Genomic DNA, 22,242 nt, shown 5'->3' on the forward strand with positions numbered 1-22,242 from the left:
TGTTCAACCTGGAAATGTAGACTTTGTGGTCTCTTGCGACTTGAAAGTTGCTAACATTTTATGTGGTTTGCAATGTCTATTTAGCTCACATCCATGCCTATACTGTGATAGTGAAGCAAAGAACTTAGCTGAAAAAGATGCGCTCAAGACCTGTCTAATCTTCAAAATTGTTACACAGACTTTCTTTAAAGGTGGTGACATTAGTAGGGCAAAGTTTTTCAACATAAACCGCTTCTAAAAGCTGAACCAAGCTTTTCCCCCAATGAAACTTCATCTGCTTATTGGGATAGTAAATCACTTGTTCAAAGCACTAAAAGAAGCATTGCCAGAAGCAGATGAGTGGCCAAAAAGACTCAACATCACAATCCAACCATATCATGGCGGACAGTTTGCTGGCAAAGATTGCCAAAAACTCCTGAAAAATATTGAAGTGATAGATCAGCTGTTTGAGAACCTATATTAATCAGTTTTGGCCATCTTTGATGCATTCAAAAAATTTAGTGCTGTTAATATAGCCTGCTTTGGAAATGTCCTTAACTAGGAATATGAAAAAAAATTGAAGAATTTCGGACATCTTTTTTAAGTCTAGGATTTGTAAGTGTGACCCCAAAAGTGCACATCGTTTTTTTTTCACATTGATGATTTTATCAGAATGAAGAAAAAATCCCTTGGTCCTTTCAGTAAACAATCTTTAGAAGCTCTTCATCACGATTTTTCTGTTCAGTGGCAAAGATACAAACATTCAAAATTACATCCACAATATGGAAATTGGCTTGAAAGATGTGTGGTTGAATACAATAGCAAGCACATTTAGGTGAAATATGTCTGTTGCATCTTTAATGAACATGGAAACCTTGCTACTTTAGAACACCTATGGATTTTTTTAAACTGATTCAAAAATTTATTTATGAGATTAAATCTTTTTAAATATTTATTTGTTTAACCTGTGTGTAATTGTAATTTGTAAAAAAAAACCCACAGTAAATAAAACCTGTATTTAGAATTTTGAAACAGTCTTTGCCAAAGTTTAATTATAGACACTATTTTAATAGTTTTTTTTATTTTGCGACAGTGTTTTAAGTTTAGAAATGATTCAAATTCAAAGAAAAAATGGTGATCAAAGAAATCATTTCCATTAAAAGTAAGGTCAAATGACTTACAAGTTCAAAGTAACAAAGATTTCCTACAGATTGATTGATGGCTTAATTTTTTATTTTTAAAGTCTCTATGTATAGACTATGCATATCAATAATAGTAATATCAGTTTTATTATTTATTTCTTATTTTTGAGTGTCTTTTGTGGTTTGAGGCTCTCCGGGCGATGAAGCAAGGAACAAAAAAATCCAAAAAAATCAAAGTCATTTTTTTTCCTTGGACGTAGGCAGATGATTTCAATTTTTTTATTTTTTGAAACATGGATGTATCGGCTACCAAACCCAATTGGTTTTATTTTTTGAGCATGACTTTTATGTTTTGAGGCTCTCCGGGCATGCGTGCTACTTCTTTTTTCAAAAACACTGCCTAAAAGTAATCTTTTGAATAAGATAAGTTTTAAAAAAAGAAACAACAGAAACAAGCAGAAGCAACCAAAAAAAAAAAAGAAAACCACAAAAAAAAAAAAAAAGCTAAGACCACCATTAAGTCATAATATCTTTTTCAAGAGATTCTTTATTACCTATTCATAAATTTTAAGCACTTTTATATTATTATATTACAATAATTATTCGTTTCTAAATTTTCTGTTTTTACATAGACACAGTGATGTTAATAATAATATACTCCATATGCAACTGCCACGCAAAATAACGACTCCTGAAAAAAAAGTGAAAAAATTACAAATTAAGACAATTCAGAAACTGTTAAAATACTTTAAAACATGAAAATACTTTTAAAATTATTTTATGCATTATATTTGATGAGTTTTTCTCTATTAACCAAATGCATCTTTAAAAAGAAAGTGTTTTTCAAAAAATGATTTTTCAACCAAATGCATCTTTAAAAAGAAAGTGTTTTTCAAAGAACTTTGTGACGTACCTTTACACAGGGTGGCCCAAAAGTTACACTTCCATTTTAAAATGAAATAAATTTTTCATTTCTTACTAATTCACATTTAATCTTTCATAAACAGAAAACACACTTCTTGAAAATAAATTTTCTTTAGTTTTGAAAGTTATATCCTTAAAAAACCACTATATTGCTCTTCACACTGACGCGTTCTTTAGTTTCTTGACTTATGTGTGTGACTCTATAGTGTCACACACATAAGTCAAGAAACATTACGACGGGTGATGTGAACCATCACCTGTCGTGGTGTTTCTTGACTTATGTGTGTGACACTATAGAGTCTTAATGGGTATGTCTTACTTCAAAATGGGAATTTTTGTGGTTCAGTTCCTGTTGGTCATTCTGTATAAAAGAATATGAAAAAAACAAAAAAAAAAAAAACAAGAAAATTATTGAGTTACCAAAACATCACAAGCATAAATGGATTGTTAAGGTAAATTGAAAAATGGTTAACCTTTTCACTAGGCTAACCAGGAGCATTGGACTTTGAGTATTGGGTAGTGGAAACTTATTAAAATGCTGGAGAATCAAAGGTAATATATTGAGTCTCTTAGTATGGAGGGGAACATTTTAGGTAAATATGCAAAGCATTTCCTTACCTCATGTATGTAAAAAAATTCTAGTGAATTTAATGGTCAAAAAATTAAAAAGCTGATTAAAGATCACCATTTTACAAACTCAATGTGACATAAAGAAAAAAGGATTAAACTTAGGACTGTTTCAAAAAACATTTTAATAAAATTAATATGTAAGGAACTTATCTAAATACTTTTTTACAAACTTTAAGTGCCAATTGAAAAGTAAAAATGAATTATAAACAGTAATTCTGAAACTTTGATCAGAGCCAAATCATTTAAGACATAAGAGATATGAAGAGCTTTTCCAAAGAATATTGAATAAATGAAACTTCACCCCCACCCCCACCCCCTCCATACATCCATGCACACATACTGTTTTGGTCAGTCAGGTTATTTAAAAGTTGCAAAATTACCAAATATAATGACAGATGAAATTTTTTTTCATAACAAAAGGAAATTTGTGTAGAATCTCTGCATAATGTTAGAATGCCAATGAGATTTTGTCTCTCTTATATCCATAGCATTCATCATGCATGCCCTATGAGCAAAATGAGCTCTTGTGGAGCTCTTAGAGCTCCCCAATAAACTTTGCTTGGAGAGTAGATTGAAGAGTAAATTTTATTATGTGCATATATTATGTATTATATTGATTCAATTTCACTTTTTATATGAAAATTATATTATATTGATTCAATTTCACTTTTTATATGAAAATTATGTACCCTATGCTATAGTTTGTCTTTTCAAGGAATGTATAATATTTTTCAAGTACTTAATGTTACTTTCAGTTTACTCATTTAAATGAGTAAACTGAAGTAAGTTTACTCATTTAAATGAGTGAACTGAAAGTAAGTTTACTCATTTAAATGAATAAACTGAAAGTAAGTTTACTCATTTAAATAAATAAACTGAAAGTAAGTTTACTCATTTAAATGAGTAAACTGAAGTAAGTTTACTCATTTAAATGAGTAAACTGAAAGTAACATTAAATACTTGAAAAATATTTAACTTAAATATATATATTTAAGTGCTATTTTATTTATAATTAAATTATTTGAAATTTTAACAAAATATATTGCACAAGTAATATATATTGCTCGTTTATGGAGGAGTTTAGGATTTGAATTTTTTATTCATAAATATTTTGTGTATTTAGTATTTAATTTACAGTATACTATAAGTAACTGTTTATAACACTATAGTGTTATAAACAAATACTGATAATCAGTGTCAGTCAGTCTGATTAAAACAATATTTTTATTAATATTGTTTATATTATTTTTGTTACTTGGAATTATATATTCATATATTGATATATATACTGGAATTATATATAGTTTTGTTTATGTTAAACTACTTTAACGTAACTAGAACTATACATTATGGAATGTAAAAACTTTGTCTACAAATATATAATTATACATCTGTCAATATAGCGATTTTTTAATAATGACAATGACATATTATTTTTGCAGCAAATATGAGCAAGAAAACTAATTTTCATAAGCTATCACGCTCACAAACCTACAAGAGAATAAAATATCGCAGAGAGCAGGCTACAGTAGAGCATAACTCTGATACACACTCAAGTAATGCAGATTTTGAGAGTTTAGATACTGAAGTACCTATCCATCAACTAGTTGATTCACCTTTACCAATATTGCCACTTACGCAGACACCACTTCTCCAAACACTACTTCCTCAAATACCTCCACCTATTCCAGATGATTCATCAGATGTAACTGCCTTGTTTTCAAGTGATGAAGAAGTAAATATTAGACAAGAGTTAGCAACGTTTGTGGTTGAGTTTGCTCTAACTAAAAGAGCAACCAATACACTACTAAAGTTATTAAGAAGGCATCCATGTTGGACTGATAAATTGCCAAAAACTCCTAAAGCATTAACAAGAACTCCTACAGAAAAAGTAGTTATACAGGAAATTCCTCCAAGTCATTACTACCATTTTGGAATCAGATCAGGAATAACAGAATCACTTCAAGAAACAAATGATATTTTGGATGGTAAAACATCTGGGCCACAAAAACGTTGTAAAAATTGAAAAAGGCCTGAAAGACGCCATTGTTCAAGACTAACAACTATGTTAAAAAGGAGATCAGAAAAACAAAATTTGAATAACTTTTATAGATTTGAAATTAAATTTGAATTGCTGTTATAGATTTTGTTTTTTATTATTTTGTTAATTATAATATGATATAATAAAGTGACAAAAAACGAAAATGCATAACAATTATATTTAACCTTAAAATTTATTTAGTTATAAATACAATATATTATCTGGGTAATTATACATATATAATTTTTTATAATTGTGAGTGAGAAAACCTTAAAAAGCAAAAATTTATACTGCTCAACTCATTCGTTAATTGCAATGTGTTTTAATTATCATATAAGTTGTATATTAGTATTATTATCAGGCTTCCCGGATTACCATGCCTTAAAATGACAAATTTCTTAACGGTTAATGGTATTTTAAGGGCGAATTGTTTCGGCGCTTGTCTGGTTTCGCACCCCCCTTTTTTTTTTGCAGATTCTGAAAGATCTTTGTCTGAAACGGAAAAAAATGGTATTCATTTTTATTTATGACAAAGAAAAAGTACTCTAATTCACATTTGAATATTCCATTTATTTTATTAATTGCTGATTATATACGCGTAGCCATGATGAACTTTTCTTGGCAATTAATAAATGAGATAATACATTATTTGGTTGTTTGATTTTTTTTTAGTTGTCATGGATGGAGCTTTGAGGGCGGTTGACTGCCCACCGTCTTTTACTGGTGTTTAACACATTTATAGCACATGTAACATGTGCATTCATCTAAATATCAATGGCTTTGGAACTCATGGCAAACATTTTTGATAACCTGGAAAATTTGCTGAAAAATGTGTTATGGATTTACTGCAAACAATTTTGTGTGTGTGTGTGTGTGTGTGTGTGTGTGTGTGTGTGTACGTGTGTGTACGTGTGTGTATATATATATATATATATATATATATATATATATATATATATATATATATATATATATATAACATTAAACAATATTGTTTCATCCTTAAAGATTCTTCAGTAATCTATTGTTTTTATAAGACAAAATTTCAGTAAAAAAAATAGAAAACTGTTTTAAAGCAATTTTAAAAGATTGCTCAAACAATTGCTCTACATCTTAGTGGACCAGCATATAGACCAGCATATGGGATATTATTGAAAATAATATCTCATATCAAAAAGTATTATTTGGCCCAGGGATTATTCTCCCATCCGATTGTTCTAATGATTTGCTGCGATAAGACAAAAGTTTTGATGGAAGAAGAGAAGAAAGAAGACAGTAAAGAAAGTAGTGAGGAAGAAAGTAATAACGAACCTTAAAAACAAAGCGGAAGATTATGTTTTAAGTAAATATTGTTATTATGTAATAATATTAATACTATATAAATAATAATGGTAATTTTTATAATATTTTATTATAAATTAAAATTTATAAAACAATCACGCTCTATTACTCTTTTTTTAAAATATAAAAATTGAATCTTCTTCACTTAAACCATATATGTACTATAAGATGTAAATGTACTATGAGATGTATCTCATAGTACATATTCTTTACTGCATGATAATATTTTATTATAAAATAAAAATTTATAGAACAATCACGCTCTATTACTCTTTTTTTAAAATATAAAAATTGAATCTTTTTCACTTAAACCATATATGTACTATAAGATGTAAATGTACTATGAGATATATCTCATAGTACATATTCTTTACTGCATGATATGAGATCCTTGTCTTTGATTCAAATATATTCTTTATGTTTACAAGATATATTTGCTGATATCAAATTATTTGTTAGAATAGTTTTCTAATCAAGTTAAAAAGGCAAGAGAAAAGATTTGAGAAAAGGTTTTAGAAAAGGATTTGATTGAAAAAATAGAATCCTTTTTATTACAACTGAACAAAAATTTTGATAAAACAAAGGCACAACATGATGTATATCATTTTCAAAGCCCCAAATTTATCCAGAAATAAGTCTAATGTACTAGTCAGCAAAATATGTGTTATAAATTATTTGTGTAAATATATAATAAATAATAATTTGCAAATTTATTTCCTTGAGTTTGAAGAACATTTATTAAGAAGTGATTTTTAGTAAATAAAATATTATTTTAAAAATATCTTAAAATTTTAACTAAAGTGCTTTTTAAATGTCCAGAATCAAATTTCTGGATAACTGATTTAAACTTTTACATGTATTTTCTTTTACAAAAAATTTAATAACTCACATTTGTAAAAACAGCTTGAGCGTAGTTATCTGTATCTGAATCCCATAAACAACGAGCAGCAACTCTAAAGAAAAGAAGTGATATTGAAATAAAATGATTCTAACAACTTTTTCTCAATGTAACTTTCTAGCCAAAAATGTTGCAAAAATTTGAATCCATCCTTTGAAATTATTAAACTTTAGAAGAGATTCATAGGTTATTACTTAACAGCCATTCCACATTGTACTCTAGAATTTTCAGAAATTTCAAGTTTTAATGAAATCAGCAAACTGAAAATGTTCAATTTTTAAAACAGTTTATTTCAGACTTTTATTTTACATAACTTTAAACTTTTGGCTCAAATTAACGAAAAAACATCTTACACTGCAAAATTATTCTCTCTGAAGGTTATAATAACATTAAAGACTTAACTGAGATTTTCAATAACATTTGAGCTAACCATCTCAAACATTCTATAAATGCCATAGCTACCTATCTTAGGGGATAAACAGAGCAAGATCAATTATTAGATATGATGAAGAGCTTAGTTTAATTGAAATGTATATTTAGCTTTTTATATTTGAGCAGCTAAAAAATTGTCAAATTGTGACAATTTTAGTTAACTTTACTAACTTAATATAGCAAGATATGATTAATCCTTGTAAATAATTGTGTAATGATTAGAGACCAACCAAATTCACAAAAAAAAAAAAAAAGGAAAAGAAAAAGAAAAAAAAAAAGAAAACCAGAAAAAGCACAGCAACAAAATGCCACATTCTTATTAAGAATTCTTATTAAGATAATATTTTGTTGCTGTGCTTTTTCTGGTTGGTCCCTAGTAATAATCAATTATAGGATTATTAGGGCAATAAAACAAGTAGCACTCAAAATCTGATTGTATATTTTAATTTCTTATCAAATCATGAAAATGCTGCTAGAAAGAATGTTAGAACTTAAAATTTCTGGAAAATTTTGAGAAATCAAAGATTATCAAAAAGGGTTTAAAAAATCATAATTTAGTAGAACTTTGAGTTGATTTTGTAGAAATTTCTTTGACTTGTAGTAGGATGAAGTTCAATAACACATTGAAGCAAAAATTAACAGAACTTTCTGTTGCTTGGTATTAAGATCTTTTAATTCTACATTTAGTACTTTTGATAATTTGAACCTTTTGAATAATTCAATGATTTTTTTAAAATAGATTTCTTGGCCTTGGCCTAGAATAAAGCTGGTCTTGGCCTTGACCCTTGAATACTCTAATAAAATATTTTTTCAAAAGAAATGAACAAAATTTATGTTTGGTCTGTTGGTTCCAATAACCAATAGAAAAATTGTTACATACCACCTGCATGGCTTAAAGTATAATTTTTTTTTGAATTTGTTTGCAAACATTTAGGGTTCATAAAAGAAATGCTAGAGAAAAACCATCCAATATAATTGTGTGTTACTTCAATATAAAATTAGAGTAACTTAAAGAAAGTTCGTGTAGTTTATAAATTTTCATCTAGGTAAATATCTGGCAAGTATAAAATTATCAAGTTAATGAGTTAATTCTTTACACATTTACAGTTGTTATCATAGTAATAGAATTATGTACAATATGAATAATTTGATTGAACTATTCAATCAAAAGCAACTTTTATTTAACGTTATTTGATTATTCAAATAACGTTAAATAAAAGTTGCTTTTGATTGAATAGTTCAATCAGAAACATTTTAATGTGTTTTGATTCAGAGAAATAAATATTTTTAACCCATTTTTGTTTCTATGCTCATAAAGGTAATGTAAAAAGATGCTATACTAAAACATAATATTCAAAGATTACTTTATTCCTTCTCCTCTTTGCTCACCAATAACTGTTTGAACAATAAATTTATATCGCTCATAATCCAATGCTGAAATAATCAAAATGATTACAAATTACAAAATTGAAAAGGAAATTAGATGTTTTATTTTTTTAAAATAAAAACATTAAACATAAACAATAAAATTTCATAAAAAAAGATGTTGCAGATCTTTTACAAATACACAATAACATTTATAGTTGATTAATCCTTTCAAATAAAAATAAACTTTTCTGTATACTTTTTAATTTAGTTTTTATTGCCTCTGAAATATCCTTTGATAATTCTGTACTATTTTCACTACAATACTGTTTGTGACTGAGTTTATCACTAAGAACTTCTTGTATGATGAGTTTGACATTATCCACTCGAAATCTGAAATTTAAATTTAATAATTCTTTGGTGAAATAGAGATGACTTTTTCCATTATATAATCATACACTTACAGCTCTTGCTGGTATTTAAATACCAGGTAGCTATGATGTAATACATCTTTGGCTTTGAAAAAACTTATCAAGTCAAAAATATTTATTTTGAGATAATATTGTTTATATTATAATCAACTTTTGTCAATTTAAAACATAAAATAGTAAAAAAAAAAATTATTATTTTTTTGCTATTTTACCTTTTAAATTGACAAAAATTTAAAAAATAGTTACTGTTTGAACTATATTTTGATTTTTTTTTTTTTTTACATTTAGCTATACATTTCTGAAATGGATATTTTACCATCAATTAATTCAAATGATGGAGACCAATTTAATTAGATTTTTACAGACCATATAAACACCAATTTTTAAGTTAGTAAGAAGATATAATTATTTTTAAGAAAACTAGCTATGAAAGCACTTCAGCAAGAAAATAGACATCAAAAACATTTCTGCATAAAAATCTCATTTTTACTAAAAGTTGACATAAGTAGAGAAAGAGAGGAATATACAGTACTGTGAAAAGTTTTGGCCCACCATAAGTTTATAATTATTTTTGATTTTATCGTAAAAATATAAAGGACTTATTAAGTAAAAAAAAATCAGGTTTATAGACACATATATCATAAACAAAAATACCTAGAAATAATTTGATAAAATATGATACAAAAAGAAAGAACAATTAATACTTCGTATGTCCACCTTTTGCATTGATCACAGAAGTGAATCTCCTGGGAATTGATTCATATAAATTTGTAATGAAATTTTGTGGAATATTGTCCCACTCTCTTTTTAATATTTGAAAACATTCTTCGACGTTTTTGGGGTTATATTCAGCCTTTTTTTTTATCCAAATAATCCCAAACAAGTTCAGTAATGTTCAAATCTGGACTTTGAGAAGGCCAGTTCATTACTTTGAAAACTCCCTCCTCACACATCTCCTGTAAATATTTTTTGGCCACTCACGAACAATGTTTGGGATCATTGTCTTGCTGTAGAATGAAATTATTACCAATTAGTCGCATTCCAGATGGTATTGCATAATGTCTTAAAATTTCTTTATACTGTTCTCCTGTCAGTTTGCCATCAATTCTGATTAAATCACCTACTCCAGATGATGAAATACAACCCTAAACTAAAACAGAACCTCCCTCATGCTTGATTTTTGGATGTAGACAATCAGGGAGATAAGCCTCTCCTACCCTTCTTCTTACATACTGTCGTCTTCTTCTACCGAACAATTCAAATTTTGATTCATCTGTGTATAGTACACGGTTTAACATTCCTTGTGTCCAATTATTATGCTGTTTTGCATATTTAAGTCTTTTTTCTTTATTGCCATGATGTAGTAAAGGCTTTCAAACTGCAACACACCCTCTTAACCCAGCTTTTAGCAAATGTTGTTGAATGCAAGATGAGGAAACATTTGTTCCAGTTACAGTCTGAATGTCTTGGGCTAGTTCACTGGAGGTGTTTTTCCAATTTTGCAGAGACAAATTTTTAAAATACTTTATGTCATGTTTTGTAAGCTTTGGAGGTCTTCCACTTCAAATTTTATCCTCAAGAGATCCCGTGCTTTTAAATTTTTTTTATAATTTCTCTAATGGCTGTCCTTGAATACTTTGTTTTTTGGACAATTTGTCATTGAGAATAACCTTCTTCGTGAAGCACAATAATTTTTTTACGCTCCAGTAGTGGAATTTTACCCATTTTGTTACTTAAATAACAATAAAAATAATAAAACAAAAGAAAAATATAAAAAAAAGTAAATTATAAGAAGAAAAGCTCTTAAAAAAACAAAATATAATATTAAACACACAGTATCTATTAAATATCTTTGTAAACTGTACTATCATCTAATATGAAGCCTTCACAGCAATAAATAAATAAAAATGTAAGAGCAAACTAAAAACAAGCAAGCTGATATGAATTGGGTTTAGATCAGCATACAATAAAAATAAACACGTTAGATATCTAAATACAAAAATCTATGTAAAATTTTGATAAATATTGCTTTTGTTTGTTAAAATAGTGTTTAGTATTGTTTGAAGTTAGACATTATTTTATACAAAAAAATAATCAGAAGCTATTATTCAAAATCTGTTAAAAAAACACGAGTTTTAATAAGTGGGCTAAAAATTATTCACAAAAATTATTCAATTATTCACACACACACACACACACACACACACACACACACACACACACACACACACACACACACACACACACACACACACACACACACACACACACACACACACACACACACACACACACACACACACACATATATATATATATCAGGAATTGTGCATCTATTATTATCTAGGTATACTAATATATTTTGTGTTAATAAGAATGCTACAAAACACAGGTTATTGCAAATTGACTCTTAGATGTAGGTAAAATAACTAATAGAATAATTCACACATGTTCACAAATAAAATATTATAACATACACAAAGAAAAAAAATTAAAAATAAATAAGTTAAAATAAAAATAGTTACTTTTTTTTAAAATTTGGTCTTATTGTGTAATTATATTCTTTGTTCTTATCTTCCACTTCAGTCATCATAAACTAAAATGTTGAGAAATTTTGCCCTCAACCGTTCGGCTAAACAAGTTTTTGTAACCCGAACAACACAAACCAAAACAGGATGCTTAGTTAATTATTTTCTGGTTTGAAAATAAAAGTGATTAAATCATAATTCTCTCAAATAATCAAAAATAATAATAATAAGCTAAATTTAATAATTTAAAATTATATTTATAAAAATAAAATTTTTTTTATGTAATATTAACTAAATACTAGATAAAATAACCCCCAAAGTTTGGAAAAATTCAACGTTGGTTCTTAAAAAATAACGGTAGACAAAAATAAATGGAGCTATGGCAAATGCGGAAGTTGACAATCGTCTAGGAGAGACTCAGACTTTTCATGTTTCCCATGGTAATTCTGAATATTAATCATGTGATAAATTTGTTTTAAAGTTTCCCTAATATTTCTTTTTAGTTACACATATTAACACTGCAAGTATAAAAATACATAGAAAAGAGAGTTTTTTTTATGGTCAGATCACATAAATAAAAACTTGTAAAAAGCTTTTTCCGTTTTCTCGGCAAACCACAGCCAATTTTTCTTAAAACTTTTAAGGTTTTTAAAACCGGGAAAAAAAGGCTCTTTCACTAAAAATAAAGACTTAAGGAAATTAGCTTTTCGAAAACTTTTCTATATAGTTAATAAGGTAATTTGCATAAAGTATAAATAGTTTAAAGGAAAAAATTTTTATCATCATCATCATCATCATCATCATCATCATCATCATCATCATCATCATCATCATCATCATCATCATCATCATCATCATCATCATCATCATTATCATCATCAGTACTCATCATCATTATCATCATCAGTACTATTTTTAAAACATTAAAATAATCACATTTTGTGATTAAGTCAGAATATAAAATATAGTATTTTTAAGCTAAAGAGCTACTAAGCTGTAAGCTACTTGCTTTAAGACTAAAATAAAAATACATATATTTTAAATAAGTATTGTTTTTTAGTTCAAAACTTTTATAACGATTGTGCAGTTGCTTGATTTAAAAAAAATAAAGTATTAGGATTTGTTTTCATAACCTTATATTTATTTTCATATTCTAGAAGATGAACAATAATTGAATAACCACTACCTTACTCTAGGATCTAACAAATTTGAAGTAGAGCTGTCTTTAAGCAAACCAACATTGCAAGATTTATCAGAAGCAATAAAAGAAAAATGTGGTATTCCAGTAAACAAGCAAAAACTTATTTGCAAAGGTAACAAAGTTATTAATTTGGTACCAAATTTGTTAAAACAACAATAAAAAAAAAAACAGAAAAATTATGAGTAAAGTCTAATCAAATGCTAATGCTAATGTGATAGAAAATTACCCATTGAAAGCATCATATTGGCTGTAACATAAAGTTATTATATTAAAAGTAGGCGCTAACTAAACAAAGTTTTACAAAATTATAATCAAAATAGTTAGCATATAAAATTCAATCCAGGGTTGCAAAAGAAAAAAAAAATCATGTTTTTTCAGAAAAAAATGTTTTATTTTCACTAGAAAAATTACAGCCTGAAAAAATGAAGCTAAAAATGTTTTTTCATTTTTTTAATCAAATTTTAATATTTGCATTATTTTATATGTATAGATTATTTGCTATATGTTGAGAAAATATACAATATTTTTTTGACATAATATTTTAATAAGATTCAAAACACATTTTATATTAATTATTGACATTTATAATATAAAACAATAGTTAATCAAAACTTCTTTCTTAATTAATAAAAACTTTGGAAGAAATTTGCCCTGTAAAAGTACTAGGAGTCTGGACAGACAACATAGCAAATATAAAACAAGGTCTGGACCATAGTGTGTGAATAAAACACAATTTTAAGATCTATGGCTGCTTACCTCTGTAGCAGCCATAGATCTTAACATTGTGTTTTAAGCCAAAAAAAAGTGGTTCAGACCCAAAATATAAGAAAGTTCTGCTATCAGAAACTTTTTGGAACAAATTAGAAGGCATCTTTAACTTCCTCAAAACAGTGCCAATAGCCATAACAATTGTTGAAGGAGATAACCAAATCTTAAATGTACAATTGCTGTACAAAAAAACTAATAACATCCTGATGCTATCCTGAAGTCTTCAACAACATAAATATTGAGCTTAGGAGTTTTCTATATATTACATTGTATGTTTTAGTGATAATTCATTATGGAAGAAGGGGAAAGATATCAAATTTTTTGACACAAAAAATTTTATTTTACAAATGATTACAATTATTTACAAATAATTTGAGTTTTTGTAATGGCAATTGTATTATTTCTGAATTAAAAATAAGGAGATTCAGTTACTAATTAATCAAAGTTGTTTTGCTAAAATTTAAAAAAAAAAAAAAAATTATGTGCACTAGAAAAGTTATTTTTATTGCTCAAAACACAGATCACAAGAGACATTGCTTTAGCTGTAAAAAAAACAAAAAAGAAGACTGGTACATATTAGTTGAAGTGAATTTAAAAATGATAAAATTCAAAAATATTTCTGGATGTCAGCCAAAATGACACAGGCATAGGGGTGCTTAAAAGTTTTCTGGTTGCTACCAACACCATCAGTTTAATGATTTATTACATTTATCAGCACAAATTCCCTTCATTTTCAAATAAGTTAAAGTGATGGTAGCTGGTAAGCACATGTACAAATTATTGTTTTCTTCAAATTGTCCAGTGTGGAAATTAGAGATGCAGTAAATGGCCTGGAGAACTCTATTTAACTGTCATACCTGGTTGTTTTCTAACACCACCACCAATCTCCTTCTCACAATTGTCAGTAGGAAGGCTTTAAGTTCCAAAAGCATTAGACTACAAAAAACTCAATTCTCTTTTTTTTTTATGTTGAACAAGCAATAAAGTTTGATAATATTGTCTTACATCTGACAGTGATGTATAAGGTCCTATCCTACGATCTCTTCTGTCCATCTGTGCTTCTACAGAATGACTGCTGCAAGAATTATTGTATGTGTTTTGTATGTAATGTGTTGATGAAGAAGCATTTGTTTGTTTGTTTACAAGCGATGTCATCTTGTGTTTTAAATCCTGAACAGCATCAAGTCAAGTTTATTTAACAGCATGTCATCAGTCAGAACTTAAGGCAATTAATTTGTTTGAGGAAGATGAGGAGCACATTGATTAGATTGAAGAAGAAGAATTAAATTTGCCTTATTTTCAATTCATTCCAAAGACAACTTTTCCAAGCCAATTTCATTTGCTTGATGAAAATGTTTCAACTTGTTACAAGGGGTTGGGAGAAAATGTTTCAACTTGTTACAAGGGGTTGGGAGGGGTCAAAAATGATCAAAAGTTGCATGACATAATATATGGAAGACACCTTACTACCAACAAGTGCCTCTGTTGACTGTAACAGATTGACAACAGATATAGCTGCATAATTAATATTTAGTGAGCTCAGTTTAGCTTTTGAAATTACTGGAAACTTGTCAAGAACATTAAGGTACAATAATCAAAAAAGAATGCATGGCTTTTAGATCTGGGAGAAATCATTCACACCATGCATCTTGCTTATCTAGTTGTGATGCATTAATGACTCTGATGTGGCATTCAAGTTAAAATTGCAATGTTTAAACAAAAAAGTTGATTAACCAAATGTTAAATTTAACCATATTCTTTAATCTACAATTTTGGTTTATTTTCTATTTTGTTTTTAGTTTTTACTAAATGCTGAAACTTTATTACTTTTATAATGCTTTTTTTATTTTTAATATTCTATTATATAATTTCTTTACTTTGCATGCAGCACATTGCTAATAGTAATAGGAAATATTTAATTTGGATCAATTTTGATTTTCTATATACTGTTAATAGCAATTTATTATTTTTTCCAAATTATAAATACCAACTACAATTTAAAAAGTTGGTAAAATGTCAGAAAAAGAATGTTTAAATGAAAATTTTAATGGGACAGTTAAAGTTATAGATAAATTAAAGATTTTGAGTAAAGTATTAAGCTTAACAATTCAATTTATCAATGTTCTTAACTACTTAATGTGCTTTTTTTTTGAAAGAAAAATCCAAATATTATCTTTTATTTTTTGTTTTATAAATGTTTTATTTGATAAACCATATTTCATGCAATGTTAAATACATCATTTTTTTGTTTAATTGTGATTATTATAGTAAGATAAATATATTTGATATAGTATGTAATTATATTTATCATAGTAATAAATTATTTCTATGAAAATAGCTTGAATTAGTAACAAGTGTTTGCATTTCTGTGAGTTAAGTGTGCTCAAACTTGAGTGTGCATATCAAGAATTTATTGTGAAGGGTGACTTTCAAGTATATACATACTGTATATATACTTGAAATAGTGAACCTCAATCAGTCAGGTACCTATTATGGGATTATTTAAACATTATATGTTTAAACAAAACAACTTTTAAAATTAACAAATTTGTAAAACTTTTAAGAAAATAAACTTTAGTTTCTACTCTTCGAGTTTTCATAATTTTTTCATAAAGCATAGTTATAATACCCAGAATGTAACAGAATGCCAAATAAGTTAAAAGCTGAGGAGGCTCTACCTACTAAACTTTTTTCAATTGATCTCTAAAGAGATCAATTGAAATCTCTTTAGAGATCAGAAAAAATCTTTAGAGATCAGTTAGAAAAAGGTTAATAGGTATAGCCTTCTCAGTTTTTAACTTATTTTGCAACAATTTTTCACTATTTTTTGGGGCACTAACAAGATTTTTTTTAAATATACTTGACCATAAGTTGTAAAAAATATTAAGATATTATGAGTTGGGTAATAGTTTGGGTATAATTTTTATATTTTTAATGGAATACAAATATTCCATTGGAAAGTTATCAAAGTTAAGTCAAAGATGGAAGAAGTTGGACAACATTTACTCTTACTCTGGCTTTTTTAAGTAATATGAAGCAAACAAATTTGATAATCATAATTATTTTCTGTATCAACAAGTAGAATGTTTTTGTTTTTTTTAATTGATTTAGGTAAAACATTGAGTTCTTTGACTGCATCTTTAAGTGAGCTCAAGGTTTTGCCAAACAGTAAAATCATGGTGATCGGCAAAAAGGTAGCTTTAATGTTAGTTTTTTTTTTTATTTCAGTGCTTTGATATTTATTCCTCATAAGTATGAACTTAAATGTACTACATTTATGTTTGGTTATGTGTTGTAACCATTTGTGGCTGTGATTACTATTCCTATAAAAAATAATGTTGGAGTAATTATTTTACTTGTTCTATATCTTAGAATGATTTAGCAGAAGAGGCAGCTCTAAGAACAATTAGAAATTGTAATAATACTGCTGAAGAATTGCTAAAGAAACTAGAAGATATCAAACAATTTATAGCCAGCATAGGCAATGTATGGTGGGAATTTATTTGTCATTGATTCTATTACAAAAGTTTTTAAAACAAATTTTGGCTTCTGCATAAATACAAATGATTTTTGGTGTTTAAATTTGGAATAGAAAAAAGATTTTTTTTTTCAGGGTTTTCTTGAGAAAAGCTTATCTGATGAAAGTCTTATTAAACTTGAAAGTAAAATCAAGTTTATAGTAGAAGAATTTATGATGTTGTTGGAAACTCTAGATTCTTTGGTGAGTTATGACATGCTTTTTAATCAAACTTTGAAAAAAAAGTAGTTTTGCTATCAAAAAGTTAATAAAAGCTTTTTCCATTTTTTAATGTCATTTCTCTAAAGAAAAAAAAAGCCAGAATAGGTTCATTTTGAAAAGTCTGTATTGAAATAAAGCAGATTTTATCCTGAGACCACCAAATAATTAGATAAAATAGGTCAGAATTCCAAAAGTAACTATTGTCTTTGGAAGATTTTAATACCCAAAAAGAAAAGGCTGTGTATGTTAGATACAAAATTGCTGAACTTTTGATTGCACTCTGGGCTAAAATTGAATATCCTTACGATAATTCAGAAGTCAACTAATAGAAGATCACATTTTAAAAGTTACAAGTAGAAAGAAATGAAAAAAAAAGATTTTTGCGACAAACCTATGCTCATGAAAACTACAGTGAGTGATAATACACCAACAGAAGAAATTGCAAAAGACTCTCAAAGTGATTATGATTACATTTTCCTATTAAAAATAAGAAAAAAGGAAGTAACCAGCCTACTGTGGTCTGTTTCACCTTAAAAAAATGAATTAGCACACCAACAAAATAAAAAGGTATGTCAACATTTATCAAAACAAGATGTCTAAAGTCCTAACTCTAATTCAATCTAGCATTTACAGAGGTATTATGAGAGAAGCAGACATAATAAAAGAAAATTTTAAAAACACAAAGAAAAATTCCGGGATCTTTGTTTTGATGGGAAAAGAATTGATGGAAAAGAAATACAAGTTTTAATTTTAAAAAAACTGTGAAAAGAAATCAAACAAGGAGTTGTTTTTTTTTACTACCAAATGGTAAAGCCAAGAGTATATTCAGTTGTATCTGTGGCTTGCTGAATGACTTTGACTTGTCAGATGTCATCTGAGTGATCATTTGTGATGCAGCTGCAGTGTAAGAGTAAAAAAAGGATCTAAATGTGGTAAAGTAGCTTTTCCTGAACGAAATGTTTATCCAGAATAATTTGCTTATTCCACAATAAGTTGGTGGTCATCACCAAGTGCTAGATCTAATTTTGAGTCAGCTAATGGATTCTATTTTAGAAGGTAAAACTACATCTCCAAACATTAGCTTTTTCTTTATTGAAGAATTGATGATGCATTACACTCAATTGGTAGATGAATTTCAACCAACTTTAACTGAGATTTATTTTCCATTCATAGTAGGCATAAAGAAATGAAGTTTTTGTTGGAACATAGATCTTTCTACAAATATAGCTATTCACGAAAGTTTAAACGATTGCAGAATTTTTATCAAGTATGTTTGGTTTTTGTTTAATAAAGAAAAACTGTAAAATGATATGGACTTAATTTTTTTTATTTATTAAAGAAAAAGTAATTAGCTTTAAAATGAATATGAACATGTTATAAAAATTTTAATATTTAGTTAGAAAAAAGCTATTACAAAAAATCTTATAGGAAAAATAAGAAGCACAAAAATTTAAACGAATTGCAACATTCGAACAAAAATTGAAAAAAAAAAGCGAAATTAATATTTGAAGTGTCCTCCATTGTTTTTATAGCAAAGATAAACTCGTTTATGCATTGATTCAACTAATTTTATGCACATCACGCGAGGTACCTTCAGCCAGTACTCATTCAAAAGTTGCTTTAAATGCTGAGTTGATTGAATTTCATGGTATGTCAGCTGATTGTCGATCCAAGACCAAATATTTTCGATTGGGTTGAGATCTGGTGATCTAGGGCACCAGGGCATCACATTGAACTTTTTTTTCAAAAAATATTCTTTGATTGAGTGTGCTGTATGAGCTGAAGCCCCGTCTTGTTGAAAGATGAATTGCTTGCTTCTGCCATACAAGTGTCTGATTGATGGAACTAAACACGTTTCCAATGTGTTCTTGTAGGTGTATTGATTAATTCGGCCTTCATACAGCTCACAGAAGCCTATACCTTTGTGAGAAAAACATCCCAGATGCTAACCAAACCTCCACCGCCTTGTCGACGATGTTGCAAAAACCTGTCTGAATATTTCTCAGTTGCAAATCTTTTGACATAGATTCTTCCCTTGCGGTTTACAACTTGAAAGTTAGCTTCATCACTCCAAATAACTTTTGCCCACTGTTCTAGAGACCAGTTCAGCCTTTCTTAAGACCACACTTGTCGTTTACGTTTATCCGTGATTAAAAGAATAGGCTTTTTAGCAGCTATGTACGTTCCAATACCTTTGTCCGACAATGTTCGTCTCACGAGCTCTCTGCTAACTTTTGGATTATTTTTTGACTCATTGAAGATTTGTGCTAGCTTTTTGTAGCTGAGTCTGGGGTTTTTTTTCTGCTCATTCTGAATATACCATTTTTGTCACGGTTGCTGAGTTTGGATGGTCTCCCAGTACGCGACATGTCGGAGACGTCCTTGGTAAGTTCCCAGGTTTTGATGGTTTTTCTAACGCAATATTCAGAAATGTTAAGTATTTTGTCTATTTGAACGTTTGTGTGATTTTTTGTCCTCGCTATACCAATAACTTGCCATTTGATGTCACTAGAAACTGATTTTCGACCCATTTGCACGCAATTGAAATTAATTTGAAATTCACAATATTTTAAGTTGATTTTTAATGAATTAAAAGCTGCCTGATGATGTTGTGATGAATATTTTGATTGAAAAACTACTCAATTATTTGCTAATTAATTGATAAATTCGCTTCGAAAAAAATTTCGCAGAGGATTTATCAATTAATTAGCAAATAATTGATCCTAAATAAAATCGTTTAAACTTTTGTGAAACCTCTTAATTTGTATCACCTACCTTTTAATGAAATTTCTGAGTAAACGGTAATGAGTCAAAACCTACTTTTTTCTATTCTATTAACAAATAACCTATTTACCAAATTGGAAAAATAATTATTTTGATATCTATTTCCGTTAGATTTTTATTCAAGAAAAACCGAAGATTAGATTTGAAAATTCTGCAATCGTTTAAACTTTCGTGAATAGCTGTATTATGTGGCAGATGGAAATTTTCCAAAGATACATTTTAAGTCTCTGTCTCATATGAATAATGCCAGGTGGAACTCCAGGGACATTGACATTGCTTGCTTTTATTCCAATTCCACAGTGCAGACCAATTGTTTAAAAAATTTTACAACAGGAACATGGATGGACTCTTGGTTTTCAGATGACACATTAATTGATATTAAGCGACTAAATATATGTGCAGAATGTGCCGTAAAATGTGTAAAGAATATGATTTTATTGGACACACATAACACAATTTTTTATCTACATTTTATGTTATAGAAAGTTATGTAAATAAAATCACAAATGAATATTATTTTCTTGAATTTTACATAAAACCTCATCTTAGTAAAACATGGCTATAAAGGCTTTAAAAAAGTCTATTAAACATAATTTGCAATTTTGAATTATCAGACTATATTGAATAGAAATAATAGATAATTATCATATTTGGAGCAGTGCTGCCACTAAGCATAGGAGTCTCGGTACGGAAAGTATCGTGTGTGTGTGTTTATGTGTGTGTGAAGCGATTGTCTTAAATATGTCAGATAAAAATATCAAATAAAAATGTTAGCATCGTTTCACCACCTTTAGTTCTATATGGTTTGAGAAGATCCATTTGTTATTAACACTTCAAGGGGCGTTTCCTTTAAAATAGAAAAGGATCAATTTAATTACCCACATAAACTTTTTCTTTCAGATTTTTTTTTTATCACTCAGTTTGTTTTAAAATAGTTTTTTTTTTTTTTGCTTCTTTTGAAAAAAAATTTAAGATGATATGATCGAGATGTTTTTGGCTTTAATATTTTTTGTGACTAACAAAATCACGATTCACAAGTTTTCATGAAAGTCGTGAATGAGTTAAACAGGTTGCGTCAAGACTTTTCACGATCTGATGACACATACTCTTAAATAGTACCACCTAAGAAGTCTCATTTAAGTTAATGAAGCGGTATATATACATTTTTCTTTAACTCAATTCAACATTGTGTTAAACATCTAACATCCGGTTTGAGACTCTAATTCAGTTGTTTGTCGTTCTTTTTTCATTAAATGTCTGTTATTTTTTTATTTAGGTCTTAGAAGATAGTTTCGTTGACGCACGCAGTAGTCGTAAATCCTTAATTTCTAAAATAAATGTGATTATTCTTCTCTTATTTTTTACTATGCCGCCAATGTGATAATTGTTTGCAATCGCATCATAATGGTGGTAAGGAAAATGCTTGTGATCCATCATTTGATGTAAATGTTTTGAAATTTTTTTTCAGGATTACATTTACCAAGCGGATCAAGAAGAGGAAAAGATAAAAGAATTATCATTTAAGCTATAGAGTTTCATTTAAACCTCGATAAAAGATTGGAGATATTAGTGATTTAGAATATTAACCATCACATTTTGGGTCACAGTGAAACGAGTAGTCCTAATATGTTACAATACACTCTTACTGTCCTGTTGATAGCATGCTTGGTTTTGTGTATTTTTGCTCTGTAATGAAAATTACTGAATACTTGAGTAATCAAAATCTTTTGATACCCAATTGGATGAATTTACCAGAATTGGATGCTGCCCAACTTGCACCGTTATGTATTGGAATACCAACTTCAGCTTCTAAACTAAAAAAAAAAGCCAATATTTAATCTAATTTGGGTTTAATCAAATCAATAAATCTGACGTCTTCATAAAGAAACTGCATTCAGATTCTTTTGTCTCTTTGAAGTGACAAAAAAAAAATGTACTAACAAATTATTAGCAGTCTTTCTGATAGTGCATTTAGCTAGAATCTAACATAAACATCTCTTTGATATTCACGTTAGATATCTTCGAATAATTTTTATTTG

General features: G+C 28.1%; 2 protein-coding genes across 3 annotated transcripts; one reads left to right on the top strand and one right to left on the bottom strand.

The window, feature by feature from the left end:
- Positions 1-1,652: 1,652 nt before the first annotated feature.
- Positions 1,653-11,869, bottom strand: LOC149882002 (dynein light chain Tctex-type protein 2B-like). The gene is made up of 5 exons (XM_090067606.1): positions 11,709-11,869; positions 9,012-9,145; positions 8,752-8,821; positions 6,947-7,010; positions 1,653-1,812 (listed from the first exon to the last, which is right to left on the bottom strand). Exons 1-5 carry the CDS (start codon positions 11,774-11,776, stop codon positions 1,765-1,767), a joined length of 384 nt encoding a protein of 127 aa, XP_089923732.1. The 5' UTR covers positions 11,777-11,869; the 3' UTR covers positions 1,653-1,764.
- A 195-nt stretch (positions 11,870-12,064) lies between these two features.
- On the top strand, positions 12,065-22,189 carry LOC149882003 (BAG family molecular chaperone regulator 1-like). 2 transcript variants are annotated; one of them, XM_090066638.1, is made up of 7 exons: positions 12,065-12,151; positions 12,908-13,024; positions 16,792-16,874; positions 17,053-17,166; positions 17,294-17,401; positions 21,480-21,542; positions 21,672-22,189. In XM_090066638.1, the coding sequence occupies exons 1-7, from the start codon at positions 12,091-12,093 to the stop codon at positions 21,732-21,734; spliced, it is 609 nt and encodes a 202-aa protein (XP_089922764.1). In that variant the 5' UTR covers positions 12,065-12,090; the 3' UTR covers positions 21,735-22,189. The 2 variants fall into 2 exon arrangements, with proteins under 2 accessions (XP_089922764.1, XP_089922766.1); XM_090066640.1 differs by having other exon boundaries at positions 12,075-12,151; positions 12,869-13,024.
- The last annotated feature ends 53 nt before the right edge of the window (positions 22,190-22,242 follow it).

The sequence above is a fragment of the Hydra viridissima genome, unplaced genomic scaffold (assembly GCF_058129835.1).
Source record: "Hydra viridissima isolate aposymbiotic clone 2 unplaced genomic scaffold, HvirCarnegie_v1 scaffold_11, whole genome shotgun sequence".
NCBI classification, from domain to species: domain Eukaryota; kingdom Metazoa; phylum Cnidaria; class Hydrozoa; order Anthoathecata; family Hydridae; genus Hydra; species Hydra viridissima.

Bases quoted from the DNA above. Each gene is read 5' to 3' on its own strand.
- LOC149882002 (XM_090067606.1), bottom strand. From the start codon at position 11,776: ATGATGACTGAAGTGGAAGATAAGAACAAAGAATATAATTACACAATA. The intron at 9,146-11,708 runs GTAACTATTTTT...TTTAAATTTCAG, and splicing joins AGACCAAATTTTAAAAAAAA to ATTTCGAGTGGATAATGTCA. The intron at 8,822-9,011 runs GTATACAGAAAA...TGATTATTTCAG, and splicing joins AATAAAAACTAAATTAAAAA to CATTGGATTATGAGCGATAT.
- LOC149882003 (XM_090066638.1), top strand. From the start codon at position 12,091: ATGGCAAATGCGGAAGTTGACAATCGTCTAGGAGAGACTCAGACTTTT. The intron at 12,152-12,907 runs GTAATTCTGAAT...ACCTTACTCTAG, and splicing joins GACTTTTCATGTTTCCCATG to GATCTAACAAATTTGAAGTA. The intron at 17,402-21,479 runs GTGAGTTATGAC...TTTTTTATTTAG, and splicing joins TGGAAACTCTAGATTCTTTG to GTCTTAGAAGATAGTTTCGT.